Genomic DNA, 16,138 nt, shown 5'->3' with positions numbered 1-16,138 from the left:
AGCTTGAGTTTTCCCAAGAAGGCTGCCGAGGGGAGTGCTTCTGGTGCTTGGCTCCTGTGCTGAGTGAACACTTGCAGGGAGGGGGACTGGACCCGGGAGGGAGAGCCCACCTACTTCTTTCATCTGATAGAGTCACTCTAGTGCCCTCCTCCAACCCTAACGTTAGGCCAGTTAACAAGGGAGAGTTGACAGCGTCTAGCTCTGTCAGGCACAGAAGGTACATCTGGAGCTGACGGACCAAACTGATACATTGTTAATTCTAAAGAAAGTTAAAATGAGAACAGTTGTCTTTTATATTAATTCCTATATTCTCTCAGATTTGGTTTACCTGAAGAAAGTCTTTAGCTCTCCTTTTTTTTTTTTTTAAATTAAACTTTTTCCTTTGAGATAATGGTGGATTCCCATGTCATTGTAAGAAATACTATAGAAAGATCCTGTGTACCCTTCTAGTTTCCACCAGTGTTCACATCTTGCATAACTATAGTGTGAGATAAGCACCAGAAAGTCGGCACTAGTGTTACCTTCCTCGGGGCTCATCATTTTCTGTGCACTCATTTGTGTGTGCGTGTGTGTTCTGTGCAATTTTATTGCATGTATAGATTTGTGCAGTCGCTACCGTAGTCCAGGTAGAGAAAGTACTTTCCTCACTGCAAGGATTGCTTGAGCTGCCCTTTTCTAATCACATTCTCCATGGTCCCCAAGTCCTGGTAACTATTACTCTGTTCTCCATCTCTATCATTTTGTCACTTTAACAATATTATGTAAATGGAAGCATATAGTATGTAACCTTTTGGGACTGACTTTTTTCTCATCCAGCACAGTCCCTTGAGATCCACTCACTGTATTGCATGTATCAATAGTTTGTTCTTCTTTGTTGCTGAATTATATTTCATGGTATGGATGTAATGCAGTTTCTTTTTTTCTTTTTTATTTTTTTTTAAAATATTTTATTTATTTCCAGGAGAGAGAGAGAGAGACAGCGTGAGCAGGGGATGGTCAGAGAGAGAGGGAGTCACAGACTGAAACAGGCTCCAGGCTCTGAGCTGGCAGTCAGCACAGAGCCCGACGCAGGGCTTGAACCCATGAATGGCGAGATCATGACCTAAGCGAAAGTCGGACGCTTAACCGACTAAGCCACCCAGGCACCCCTGTAATGCAGTTTCTTAAACCATTTACCCATTGAAGGACATACTGGTTGTTTCGTTTTTTATCTGTAATAAATGATATTGCTTGTAGCATTTCTGTACATGTTCGTTTCTTTGTTTTTTGGGGGTTTTTTGGTGAATAAGTTTCCATTCTCTGAGATAAATGACTAAGACTGCAATTGCTGACTCCTGTGGTAATTACATGTTTCATTTTTTTTTTGGTCGAGATATAATTCACATACCATAAAATTCACCGTTCTGAGTATGTAATTTGGTGGTTTTTAGTATATTCACAAGTTTGAGCAACCATTACCACTATCTAATTCCAAAACATTTTCATCACCTCAAAAGAAACCCATTTAGCAGTCATTCGCCACCTCCTCCCAGCCCCTAATAACTCCTTGGTGACCAATAATCTGCTTTCCATTTCTATGGCTATGCCTGTCCTGGACATGTCGGGTAAATGGAATCATACAATGTGTGGCCTTTTACGTCTTTCTGCTTTAACATAGAATGTTTTGAGGGTTTGCTTATGTTGTAGTATGTTTCAGAATGCATTCTTTTTTTATGGATATACCATGCTTTGTTTATCCATTCTGTAGTTGATGGACATTTGGGTTGTTCACACATCTTGGCTATGGTGAATAATGCAGTTATGAACATTTCATGTAGAAGTTTATATATGAACATGTACTTTCAGTTTTTTAGGGTTTACTCCTAGGAGTGGAATTGCAGTGTTAGCTCTAATTAAACCTTTTGAGGAACTGCCAAACTTTTTCCAGAGCAGCATCATTTTACAATTCCACCAGCAGTATGTGAGGATCTGACCTTCTCCACATCCTCATTAGCACTTGTTACTTTCTGTCCTTTTGATTATTGTCATCCTACTAGGTGTGAATTGGTATATCATAGTTTTTGATTTGCGTTTTTCTGACTAGTGATGTCTTTTCATGTGCTGATTGACCATTTGTATATTCCATTGGAGAAATGTCTATTCAAGTCTGTTGTCCATTTTAAAATTATGATATTTGTCTTTTTATTATTGAGTTGTAAGAGTTCTTTATATATTTGCATGCTTTATATATTTGAGATAGCATTATATATTTAAGTGCTTTATATATTTGATATATATATTTATATATTTGGATATATATTTGATACCATGTCAAATATATACTTTTAAAAAATATAACTTATTGTCAAATTGGCTTACATACAAACCCAGTGCTCATCCCAACAAGTGCCATCCTCAAAGTCCATCACCCATTTTCTCTCTCTCCCTCACCCCCCCCATCCACCCTCAGTTTGTTCTCTGTATTTAAGAGTCTCAGATACATACTTTTACAATATTTTCTTCCATTCCATGGTTTATCTTTTCACCTTCTTGACAGTGTTTTGTCTGGCATCTTGTGTTTTGGTATCACATCTAAGAAACTGTTTTAATCCAACATCATGAAGACTTGCCTCTGTTTTTCTTACTTAAGTTGTATAATTTCAGCTCTTACATTTAGGTCTTTGATACACTTTGAGTTAATTTTTGTGCATGATGCAATGTAAAGGTCTAACTTCTGTTTTTGCATATACATATCCAGCTATTTCAGCACCATTTATCGAAAAGGATACCCTTTCCCCATTGAATTGTCTTGGCCTCTTTGTCAAAAATCATCTGACCACAGACATGTCGACATTTTTCTGGATTCTCCATTTTATTCCGTTGATCTATTTGTCTGTCTTTTTGCCAGTAGCACACAACTTGATTACTGTAGCTTTATAGTTGTTTTGAAATTGAGAAGTATGATTCCTTCAACATTATTCCCATTTTTCAAAATTGCTTTAGCTCTTCTAAATCTCTTGCATTTCTATGTGAGTTTTAACATTTACTTGTCACATTATGAAGAAAAGAAGGCATCTGCGATCAGTGGTGATGATGGGATTGAATCTTTAGATCAGTATGTGGAATATTGCTATCTTTTGTCTTCTAATCTATGAATGCGAGATGTCTTTCCCTTTAATTCGGTCTTCAGTTTCCTTCAACATGTTTGTGTTTGAACACTGAACACTTTTCAGTATAAAAATCTTGAATTTCTTTTGTTAAACTTATTCCTAAGTATTCTTTTTTTAAAAAAATTTATTTTTAATCAGGCTTTACATTCAGTGGAGAGTGTGGGGCTTGAACTCATGACCCTGAGATTAAGACCTGAAATTAAGAGTTGGACACTTAACTAACTGAGCTACCCAGGTGCCCCAGTATTTATTCTTTTTGATGCTATTATACATGGAATGATTTTTCTTAATTTCACATTAGAAGTGCTCATTGTCTAGTATATAAAACTACACCTGATTTTTGTGTATTGATCTTTTATCCTCAACCTTGCTGAACTCGTTTATTAGCTCTATTTTTTTTTGATGGATTCCATAGGATTTTCTGTATACAAGATCTTGTCATCTGCTGGTGAAAATAGTTTTATTTCTTCCTTTCCAATATGTATGCCTTTTATTTCTTTTTCTTTCTTAATTTCCTGGCTATAACAGAGAATACTGAATAAAAGTTGTGAGACCAGACATCTTTGTGTTGCTTCTGCCTGATGTTCGGGGAAAGCTTTCAGTCTTTTGCCATTCAGTATGATGCTAGCTATAGATTTTTCATAGGTATCCTGTATGTAATTGAGGAAATCCCCTTTTACTGCTTGTTTGTTGAGTATTTTTAGCATAAAAGGGTGTTTGATTTTGTCAGATGATCTTTTTTCATCTATTGAGATGATCATGTGTTTTTTTTTCATCTTGTTAATATGGATGTTGATTTTTGCGTATATGTTGAATAAACCCTGCATCAGTGGGGGTAAATCCCATTTATCGTGAAGTACAACCCTTTTTATATGTTGCTGGGTTTGCCTTACTAGTATTTTGTTGAAGGATTTTGCTTCTATTCAAAAGGGACACTGGTCTGTGGTCTTCTTTTCTTGTGACGTCTAGTTTGGGTATCAAGGTTAATATTGGCCTCATGGAATGAGGTCAAAGAGTTCCCTCCTTTCCTTTCCTTTTTTCTTTCTTCTTCTTTTTTTTTTTTTTAAGTTACCTGCTCAGTTACCTTACTAATCACCTGATGACTAGGTTAAAGATTTCCTTTGCTACTTGAATCCAGTGAGTCTCCCCCAGTCTTTGCTGAGGAGCTCTGTTATTCTTTTTTTTCTTTTAATCTTTTATGTATTTCTGAGAGAGAGAAAGAGAGGGAGGGAGAGAGAGAGAGACAGCGTGAGCAGGGGAGGGTCAGAGAGAGAGAGGGAGGCACAGAATCTGAAACAGGCTCCAGGCTCTGAGCTGTCAGCACAGAGCCCGACGCGGGGCTCGAACCCACGAACCGCGAGATCGTGACCTGAGCCTGAGCTGAAGCCAGACAGTTAACCAAGTGAGCCACCCAGGCGCCCTGGAGCTCTGTTATTCTATGGTGGTGTGCCTTCACCTCTCAGCCAGGCATTTGACAGCTTTGCCTTAGCCTGCACTTCTTGCTTATGCAGGAGCCTCACGTTCAGCAGAGGGGATTGCTTCGAGTCTTTTCAGCTCTTTCCTGAGCATTTGCACATTTCTGACCTGCCTTAGACCTTCCAGATTTCCAGAAATATATCAGAGCTTTTCAGAGCTCCTCGGGACATCTTGCCCAGCTTTTCCGTTTAAGGTTTTTGGTCGTCTATTGTTTGCACCAGCTGTTATTTATTGACTCAGGTGGCTGTGAAGTTAAACAATTGCCCCTAATGTGTTTCAACTGGGAAAAGGGGTTTTGTACTGGGTAAGTTCCTACGCAGATCAAATTAAAAAGAGCTTTGCAGGTGGGGGGTCTTTCAGGGACCCATGAGACAAAATCACACGACACCAGTTCCCTGAGAGTGAGTGCTTAACTTGGTTCTGTCCCCAGGTGCTAGGCAGGCTGTGGCTCTTTCACTCCGATTGTCAGCAGGGTTTTTGTTTTGTTTTTCCATGTGTCTGCAGAGCTGGAGAGTGAGGGATACAATTAAAAGAAGTGGAATGCCCCAGAGTTCACAGCTTACTGTGCTTACTGAGATTGTTGCCATTTTTCTTAAGTAAACCTTCCTTGTATCACTTTGGTTAGTTTCCAGAGTTTTGTACATAAGCTTCTTACTACTTCTGTCAATACTCTTGCTGATGTATGTAAAATAATTTTTGGAGGTCCTTAACTCTTTTGCTTTTGTTCTGGATTTGTAGTTTCCTAAGAAATTGCCAAATAATTTTCCAGATTGGCTTCCCTTTTTATATTCTCCCCGAGCAAGGTGTGTTTGTTCCAGTTTCTCCACATCTCACCAGTATTTGCGGTTACTGTTAGTTTTTTTGTCATTTTGATAGATGCGTGGTTTCATGTCATTATGATTTGAGTTTATATTTCTCTAATGGTTAATGATACTGAACACCTTTTCAAGAATAATTATTGGTTATTTGTATGTTTTCTTCAGTGAAATGTATTCATTGCTCATTGCTCATCCAAATTTGTTGGATTTATTTTTAGTCTTGAGTTTTAAGAGGTTTATATATATATATACCCCTTTGTTGAATATGTTTATAAATATTTTCTCTCAATTTATAGTTTGTCTTTTCATTCTCTTTTTTAAAGTCTTTTCAAAATTTATTTATTTTGAGAGAGAGAGAGAGAGAGAGAGAGGGACAGGGACAGAGAGAGAGGAAGAGAGAGAATCCCAAGCAGGCTCAGCACTATCAGTGTAGAGCCCAATGCAGGGCTTGAACTCATGAACTGATGAACTGTGAGAATGTGACCTGAGCCAAAGTTGGACACTTTCACAACTGAGCCACCCAGAGACCCCTATCTCTTCATTCTCTTTCTGTTCTTTTGCAGAGCAAAAGATTTACATTTTATCAATTCTGCTTTTATGGATCATGTTTTTAGTGTCAAGTCTAAGAATTCCTTGTCTAGCCTTAGGCCCTGAAGGTTTTCTATGAGATAAATCTTACAGTATGTTTTTTTCTCTGAAAATCTAATAATTTTTGTTTTACAGACATCTTCGTAGTCTTGAAGTTTTTGTTTGTTTTGATCTTCTGGAATTAGAATGCATTTAAAAAAAATAAATGGCAAACAGCCCATCTTATTTTATTTTTAAAGTTTATTTTGAGAGAGAGAAAGCGCATGAGCAGGGGAGAGGTAGGGAGAGCAAATCCTAAGCTGGCTTGACGCTGTTAGCACCTAGCTTGATGTGGGGCTTGATCCCATGAACTGTGAGATCATGACCTGAGCCAAGATCAAGAGTTGGATAGATAACCAGCCAACTGAGCCACCCAGGCGCCCCTGGAGTTAAAATTCTTGATGACATTTTTTTTCTTTCAGCACTTTTAAGATGTTTGTTATCTTCTGGCTTGCATAGTTTTTGAAGAGATATCTTCTATCATTCTTATATGTGCTCCTCTGTATGTAATTTTTTTTTCCCTTTAGCTACACTGAAGATTTTTATTTTTATGCTGGTTTTCAGGGATTTGATTTTGATATACCTTGTTGTGGTTTTCTTTTTCTTTATCCTTGACATTCGTTGAGCTTCTTGGGTTTGTGTCTCTATAGTTTTCATCAAATTTGGCAAATTTTTGATGTTATTTCTTTAGATATTTATTTCTACACTCCTGTCTCTGGTCCCTGTTTCTGGGTCTCTTACATGTTTGTTAGACTGTAATATTTTCCCTTAATCACTGACACTCTTTTCAGTCTTTTTTTTTTCTTTATGTGCTTCAACATGGACAGATTGTATTTCCCTGCCTTCAGTGTCAGCAGTATTTTCTTCGTCAGTATCTAATTTGATATTAATTTCACCTAGTGAAGTTTTCACTTTGTTCATTGTATTTTTGATCTCTAGAAGTTCTGTTTGGTTCTTCTTTATACCTTAATATTTCTCTTGCAGTGTTCATATTGTCCTTTAAATAGCTGGCTCTCTTTGTTATAGTTGTTCTAATGTCCTTGTTTGCTCGTTTTATTGTGTCTATTATAGTGGATCTACCTGGATTGACTGTTTTTAATCCTGGTTATTGGTCACATTTTCTTGATTCTTGGCATGTCTACTACTTTTTGATTGGATGCTGGACCTTCTAAGTTTTACATTGGTGAGTCTTCCTTTCTCTTGTGCCTTATTCTGGAACGAGGTTATTTGCAGTTTACTTTGATCCTTTCATGGCTTGTTTCCACACTTTGTGAGGACAGGTCCAGAGTAACCTCTACTTTAGGGGTAGTTTAGCCCTATTACTAAGGCATGGCCTTTATAGGACCTGATTTGAATGTACCAAATAATCAAATTTAAGTGCTGCTCAGCACTTAAATGCCTTCTAGTCCTATGAGAGCTCTGTGGACCATTCAGCAGATAGAGTTTCAGTTACTTTTTGCCTTCGTTACGTTTTAGAAGTCAGCTATCTGTCAAAGAATCCTTACTTAAATTTTTAAAGGATTTTTTTCCCCTGTAGCATCTTTTCCTCCCAAACTCTACCCCATGACCCCACAACTTCCAGTTGCCTCGTTTTCTCTGAATTCTGACTTACGTCTCCATCGTAACTCAGTGAGACTTACATACTTTGTTTGGGACCCTAGTCCTGTACCACAGTTCAGCTTGCATCTAGGCAGAAACGTAGGGATCTTGTGTGGCTTGCCTTGTTTCTTCTCTCTCAGGTAAATAATCCTAATTTCCTGTTTTTAATGTCCGAAAATCATGGTGTCATATATTCCTTCCAATTTTCTTTTTGTTTACAGCAGTCAGGTAAATTTGGGCCCTGTTTTTCCATCGTGGCTGGAAATAAAAGTCCTGTTCTTTGAATGTAAAAGAAAATCAGCAAATTTGGGAGCAATTTTATATTTACAGAAAAGTTGTAAATATAGTACAGAGTTCCAGTACACCTCTCACCCACTTTCACCTGTTGTTAACATCTTAAAATTTTGTCAAAACTAAGAAACTGACATTGGGATGTTACTATTAAGTAAACGTCTGTATTTAATTGTATTTAAAACACTGCCAGACCACCTTCCACAGTGGCTGTACTGTTTTGCATTCCCACTGGCAATGAATGAAAGTTCTTGCATTATAAGAGAACATGGTGAAAACTAGTTACAGTGAAACACCAACATTTCAACTAATTTGAAATTACAAAAAGCAAGTAAAGAGAAGTGACTCAAAATTGTTGAGCCTTTCATTACACATGACTCATGTTAACTGTATAACAACAATAACAGAGGCATTCACAGCACTCTGATTATTCTGAGAGCTTTACATTTATTGACTTATTTAATCCTTACAACATCCCTTTGTTGGTGGTGATGTTATTCTCTGCTCCTACAGATCATCAAAGTGAGAAGTTGAGTTTGGCCACATGGCTATGGAAATGGAGTCATTCTGGCCCCAGAGCCCACCCCCTGAACCCTTCCACCAGGGATGGTGCTTTTATCAGCTGCACATCAGAATAACTTGAGGTGTTGAGATGGTCCTTCACTTGGTGGGAGATGGTCCTGGGCACCTACAGTTTGTAGTTAGGATTGGGAACATTCTCTTCTTACTGTAGACCGAACCTTCACCTTAAAGTAGATACATGTAATGTGTTAAAATACACTTTTTGATTTCATTCATAACAGTGAACACTTTAGTTCATGTTTTGATTTTGACATTTTAAGATCTTTTTGCATATGTAGAACTTGAGGCAAATGAATTGTGGGTAACTGAAAATCATCTGTCTCTTCATTTTGGTGTCTAGGCGCTCTGGCTTCCATATAACAAATGTAAATGTGTATATATGTGTGTATGTGCGTGTGTACTTATTTACATATAGTCTTTCAGTTCAGAGAATTTTTGGAGTCTCCTGATAGCGCAGTTGGGTATTCCTTCCTGAAATTCATGCTTAAAGAATATTGATTTTAAAATGTGAAATCACTTTATATGTACAGAGCAAGGAATAAACATGTCATAGAATGGTATAATTGTTTAAAACGTGTTAGACCCAGCAGGTTATTGTACCTTCACAGAGTTCATTTAATGCAGCATTGAATAATCTTAAATGTATTAATTTTGTATCTTATTTTGTGTCAGTGACATTTTAACCTTTGATGTTAGGTTTAATAATGTAGAAAAAATTTCAAAATTGATTGGTGAGGTATAGTAAATAAAATGATAGGTTTGAGAAGGTCAGAAAAATCTAGTTCTCTTAAAATCACTGATGTAAATTTATTTATATTAACATTTTACGTTACATTATGCAGATAGGCTCCATGCTCAGCTTGGGGCCTGAACTCACAGCCTTGAGGCTGAGCTGCATGCTCCACTAACTGAGCCGGCTAGGTGCCCCATAAATTTATTTTTTAAAATTATTACTATGTGGTCTTCAATTGTCACTGTTTTGCTCTGATCATTGGCTGCTGCTGGTTGTATAAAGTCCCCACCAGAGGGTGCCAAAGATACTTCTGTGGGAAACGTGTTATTTACTTAGGCTTGCCTGGACTTGTCAGCAGGATAACCTTTTTTTTTTTTCTTTTTTAAGAAAAGAATTTGATTCTTGTTTATGAGATTCCTTTTGCTGTGAAATAAATTATGTACCTTGACAGTTGAGTATTTTGACAGATACTGTAAATGATCAGTGTTTAATCTCTCCATGCTTGGTTCTCTGTCAGCATATTAGCTGGAAATAGCTTTGGTTTGCTTATTTTGTAAGTCTTCCATTTGAAATTAAAAGTTACATTTTCATTTACATAATAAGTGTTGATTTTTCTTTACACAATAGGTGTTTTTCTGAAAACCTGAATGTTTTAAAATGAACTAGCAGAACTAGTAATGTGTTTTGTGAGTTAAGAAAAATAACTCAAAATATATCTGTTTTGTATGGTTTTATTTTAAAATAACAACTTAAATCAGTAAATAGGTTTAATATTTGCCATTTCAGCATAAAATACCATTCTCAAAATACTGTTAGTTATCTGTGATGACCACATGTTTTGTGGCATGCACTTAGAGTGGGGTATGATAGAAAGTTTTGGTCCCCTTATGTTTGATAGACTTCTAAGTGAGCATTTTACAGACTGGTTATCTAGCAAAAGTATTGAACGGTAACAGCTCTGTTTTTCTTCTTCTTTTTCCAGATACCTTCACTCAAATAACATAGTTGTTGTTCCAGAAGGTAAGGGCACTCCCAATTTTTAGTTAGGAGATACCATAGTTTACACTTCGCTTTATAATAGTACTATAAATTTTGGTTGGTGTATTAGGGAATTTTACTTATAAAGCTTCTTTAGTAATTTCAAAGATTGTCCCCCCTGATTAGTAACTTCAGTTAACAATTTTGATTAAATTAAAAGATCTATGTCTTCACTATTTTGCGAGCAACAGAGACAGAGATATTAAGTATTAAAATGTTTTAATTGGTAGTACTTGCATTAAAGATTTGTCATAACACTTGAGTCAGATTAATTTTGGCTTTACCTTTCTTTTCTTCTTGAAGCCATTGGATCCCTCGTAAAACTCCAGTATTTGGATCTTAGTGACAATGCCTTAGAAATTGTTTGCCCAGAAATTGGTCGTCTGAGAGCTTTACGTCATCTTCGGTTAGCTAACAACCAACTTCAATTCCTACCTCCAGGTAATCATAGTCTGTAGCACTCAGTAATTTCTTGTCTATTTACAAATCTCTTATGCCTGCTTCTCACTGTGTGTCTAGGCAGTGTGCTTTGGGTGTATTTGGGATTTGGGGCGGTCCGTTTGTTTGAAGATGAAACTAAGGGTGAAATGTGTTTAAGGGTGTTTTCCCTGATGCAGTCGTAAGAAAGTGGCATTTATGCTTTTACCTACAATTATTACAATTACCCATTGCAGTCAGTGCCCCATCAAGTCACTGTCCTGATGAAATATTTGTACAAAAAAGTAATTCAGTTTGGAATATTTTACATAGAGAATTCAGATGAACTTTGCATGATGTAATCATTTTAGTATTCAAAAAGGAAATGCATACCCTGTTTTCTCTCATTCTCTAGTGAAGTAATTGTTGTACATTAACTTTGATTTAATAAATCTTACTAGAATTTCATAGCAGAATTTAAGTTTAAGTCCTGGGACTAATCAGTAGTGCCTACTGAACATCCTCTTAGATTGTGATGTGCCCAAGTTAGCACCAAACGTCCACATTCTCCTGAACTACCATTAAACCCCTTGACTTTCTTACAGGGAGCATCCAGGGACCTTCCTTTGTGAATCCGTACATTTGCAGATCTTGTCATATGTTGTTTCCCATATTAAAAAAAAAAAGAAAGATGAAGTATGTAAAAGAAATTTTTTTAACTTGTGCTTGAGGTGTTATATGAAAGTTACTCTGCATTTAAGAATGATGTCACATTGTTGAGGCTCATTTCTACTTAGTAACTTAGGAACACCAACCAGTCTCTTGGTGTATCCAGGCGAAATGTGTGATTCAGCCATAATTACAAATTATTACTACCTGTCGTGGGACTCCAGGGTCATATGAGAATGTCAAAAACTGCTTGTGTTTAATACACAAATGAAAAAATCTGTAATATTTCTTTGTGATATAAAAAAACACCTTCTTTAAAGGTTTTCAAATATAAAAATTTCTGAGTCAAACATAGTAATGGATTAATTTTTTAGACTTTACATGCTGGCCTCACTATGTAGGTTCAATATTGTTTACAAAAAGAGTACAGCAGTTGACTCTGCTTAAGAAGTTCTTTAACCCCATATAATTACTCTCTTACAATTTCCAGTTATAATTACTACAAAGAATTTCAATGTGGTGTAGGAGTCTGATCTTTCCTCTAGAGTTTATTGTGTATAATTGGGCCCAATGCTGTTTTATCATTCTAGCTTTCATCAAGTTTATATATTCAGATACTCAGGAAATTAGACTCTATTTTGGAGATTGCCTAGGAAATGTATCAGTAAAGATAATACTTTGGGTTTTCATACTCTCGTATATGAAACTTCTACAGATCTATTGTAGAATCAAAATACATGAATATAATAGTGTATTTATAAGCCCCTTTTAATATAAATTTAAGGAACATATGAGAAATACAATTCTCTGTTAAACCATTGTTCCTTGTATTCTATTATTCTGTTTTTTCCTGTAATATAAGAACATTTTGTGGTAGAATGTGGTCATTTCCTTCCATTATATACTCTTGGAGGTTAAGGATGTGCTACCAATATCAGTGACTGCTTCCTAATAACCAGCGAAGGGTATAGGTTTTCTGACTGCTTTCATATCATTTTTAATTTATATCTCTCTCACCCGTTGTGTGATGGATTTGAAGCACTTACTTCTCATTTTATTTCCATAGCTTCCTTCTGTTGCATATGTTTGGTTTTGCCTGTTTTGAGTAAAATTACATGTAGTAATAACTATACTTTGTATATGTGCTGCTGAAGTGAGCACAGTAATAACTATACTTTTTTTTTTTTTTTTTTTACAAATAGTTTATTGTCAAGTTTGTTTCCATATAACACCCAGTGCTCATCCCCACAAGTGCCCTCCTCCATGCCTATCCCCCCTCACCCCCACATCCATCAGTCCTCAGTTTGTTCTCAGCATTCAGGAGTCTCTCATGGTTTGCCTCCCTCCCTCTCCCCCACTATTTCCCCCCTTCTTCTCCCCCACGGTCCTCCGTATAGGAGGATAATAACTATACTTTGAATAGAAACTTTTGGCTGAGGCATGTGTAGATTTTTTTTGTTGTTCTAGACCATCATAAGTAGCAATGGACTAGATTTTACTAATTATTTGATTCACTTTATTTATCTTTTATGAGGTAATTTCAAGTGTTAACGATTTGAAAGGCGAAGGGCCTAGGTTCACAGCCCCCAGTGTTTGCTCACATTGGGCATATTCACTGGGAAAATATTCTAAGTGTAGTAAAAAGAAAACGTGAGGGCCTCCCATGTTGTCTCCATTTGATGACAGTAGAGATCAGCTAATGCTTGATGGTTAGCGCCTCCTGCCCAGCCCAGGCTATTATGTATAGACTTCTATGTGTTATATTTCCTCAAAAGACTTAGCGTTTCATTATGTGTATTTGTTGTGGTTGAAAACCTTTGAGTATAATTTCATATTCAGTATTTAAAATTCGAAAAATTTTATACAAGTATGTAGAAAATCCGAAACATATGAAATATCTACATGCATGTAGAGTTTTAAAATTAGTATCCAGAAACGGATTAGAGGGGCGCCTGGGTGGCTCAGTCAGTTGAGCGTCTGACTTCAGCTCAGGTCATGATCTCACGGTTTGTGGGTTCGGGCCCCGCATCGGGCTCTATGCTGACAGCTCAGAGCCTAGAGCCTGTCTTTGGATTCTGTGTCTCCCTCTCTCTCTGACCCTCCCCTGCTCATGCTCTCTCTCTCTTTCAGAAATAAATAAAACATTTAAAAAAATTTTAAAAATGAAAATAAAAATAAAAAAACGGATTACTGGGGTTTCATGAACGCCGTGAACTTTGCACAGTTTGATAACTGTGATTGTGCACATGTTATGAAGAAGGTCCAGGGTTTCCACCAGTTTCTCAAGCACACCCATGCCTCGTGTGGCTGATTCTGTTGAGCTGTCTGCCAGCACCCACATGGCCGCGGCCCTGGGACCTGGAGCCCATCTTCTGGGACGTATCTTTTCCCCATTCGGGTCGATCGCCTGTCCTCACGTTTTCCTACCTTGTGACATGGCCTTGTCTCTACAGTTGATTGGTCCTGGTGTCGGTACCTGACCCAGGGCCGTTCTCACCCTGGGAATTTTAGAGGAGGCTGCTGGGGGACAAGGAAAGAGGGTAAGAGACAGCAGGGAAAATGGAAAAAGAAAATCCGTCTCTTTCTCTCTGGGCTGTTGCACAACGCTGTGTAATCTTGTAAGGTCCTGGGAAGTAGGCACACGGACTGGGAAACCAGAAAAGAAAGAAAGATGAAGCAGATACACAGACAGAAGTTGGTGGCAGAGACTTTTTAAGTTTTCTTCAGTATCTCAGTTGCTGGGTGTGATCTTATGGCTCATAAGAGCACATCCCTTCGAATCCTCCCGCTCAAGTGTTGAGAGGCCTAGGCGTTAGAACATCAACCCCTCAGCATTATTGGTTCAGAGTTGCTTGGGTGAGAGGGCACTTGTGGCGTGTTGTACCTACACACGCGTGGCGGACAGAGCAGCAGCCTGCTGTAGAGAAGGCCTCAGTCACAGGGCTGTCGATGCTGGCAGTGGCGACTGAGCAGAGAACACCGAAGTGCAAGGTCTGCGTGGTATATGCACGGGCTCTGGCAGACACCATGCACCACAGACTGAGGAAAGGTGCTTGACACACCTGCTTGAAACATCTTCCTTAGTCCATTACCCGGCCTGGAAGATGAGGCTAATTTAATAGTATGAATTTAACTTGTCTCCAAGGTGAATAAATAATCATCACTCAAAAAAAAAAAAAAGTCTTCCGGATTATTGACGTCATGGTCTATGGTATAAGAACTTTGGAACCTTGAAGCACTATTTTCCTGAGCAGACTTAGTTCCCTTTAAGAAAAATTATTATTTTAATAACTTGGTATTTTGTTTGGCAATGAGTTTTGTAGGTTTGTATCCAAATACCATAAGGAGAAAGATAAATGAGTATTTTGGCTTATTTTTTTTTTTTTACTGTGGTATCTTGAAATTTTATTTTTGATCTTTGTTTCTTTTTCACACATAAAAATTAAACACATTTTTAAGGTATGCCACATGAGTTTTTGATATATGTGTACATTGTGAAATGATTACCGCAGTGAAACTAATTATCACCCTGCATAGTTTGTGTACGCACGCATGTGTGTGGTGAGAACACTTGAGATCCACTCTTAGCAAATTTGAAATACACATTATTAATGGTGTATTAATAATACATATACAAATGTACTACTGATACATTATTATTAGTTGCTTTCTTTTAAAAAAACTTTTTATTATGGAAACTTTGAAATATAAAAGCAGACAGAATAGAATGCTGTACCCCCATCTACCCAACACCTAACTTGAACAATTATCACAGCCATCTTCTCTCTTGTATTTTTGTTTTAATTTTTGTGCTTCGTATTTTTGTCTTACAGTTTTTTTTAATGAGGTAAAATTTGCATACAGTGGGATGCACAAATGTACACCTCTGAGTTTTGACAGATGGACATACCCATGTAATCAGTATTGTAGTCAAGATACAGAACATTTCCGTTAACCCAGAAAGTACTCTTGCGTCTCCTCCAGCTTCAGGGAACACTCTTCTGACTTCTGTGACCACAGACTAATGGAATCTGTTGTTGAACGTAATATATGCAGAACCATAGAGCATGCTCTGTGTGGCTTCCTTCACTCAAAATAATGGCTTCAAGATGAGTCCATGCTGTTGCATATATTGGGAGTTCATTCTTCTTTATAATTTGCAGAGCGGTATTCTAATGTTTGAGTATACAATTTATATATTTATTTTCCTCTTGGTGGACATACAGTTTTCTCCTAGCTCTGGACTATGATGACTGCAGCTAATATCAAACATTCTTGTGTAAGGCTTTTCATGGATGTATGTTCTCATATGTATGTTCCCTTATTACAGTTTACTTATGGTGTTATACCACTTAATGTAAATTGTAAGAATCTTCTAGTAGTATACTTCCATGTACCTTCCTTATTATTATTTTATCATATTTTTTCTATATATGTTATGAACCCTGCAATATAGTATCTATACTACAACAGCTAGTTGTCTTTAAAGGAAATCAAGGTAATAAAAAAGAGGTATTCTTTGTATTTACCCACATATGTACTATTACTTGTGCTTTTCATTCTTTCCTGTAGTTGAATTTTCTCTCTGGTATTGTTTCTCTTCACCCCGAAGTACTTCGTTTAGTACTTCTTGCCATGCAGGTCCACTGGCAGTCCACTATCTCAACTTTCCTTATGCAAAAATGTCTTTATTTTTGAAGAGTATTTTCTCTGGATATAGAATTCTCAGTTGACAGGAT

The 16,138-nt window shown here is 37.1% G+C and overlaps 1 protein-coding gene across 2 annotated transcripts in view; it reads left to right on the top strand.

Moving 5' to 3' along the window:
• Positions 1 to 16,138, top strand: part of LRRC28 (leucine rich repeat containing 28) — a 162,975-nt gene that overhangs the window by 24,935 nt on the left and 121,902 nt on the right. For both annotated transcript variants that reach the window (XM_039235064.1, XM_039235063.1), the window contains exons 4-5: positions 10,258 to 10,295; positions 10,617 to 10,754. In XM_039235064.1, coding sequence (XP_039090995.1) covers positions 10,258 to 10,295; positions 10,617 to 10,754 — 176 coding nt within the window. The remainder of the gene's footprint in view (positions 1 to 10,257; positions 10,296 to 10,616; positions 10,755 to 16,138) is intronic.

The sequence above is a fragment of the Hyaena hyaena genome, unplaced genomic scaffold (assembly GCF_003009895.1).
Source record: "Hyaena hyaena isolate Hyena2069 unplaced genomic scaffold, ASM300989v1 scaffold_95, whole genome shotgun sequence".
In the NCBI taxonomy this organism is placed as follows: Eukaryota; Metazoa; Chordata; class Mammalia; order Carnivora; family Hyaenidae; genus Hyaena; species Hyaena hyaena.
This window is presented reverse-complemented; position numbering and strand designations above follow the sequence as displayed.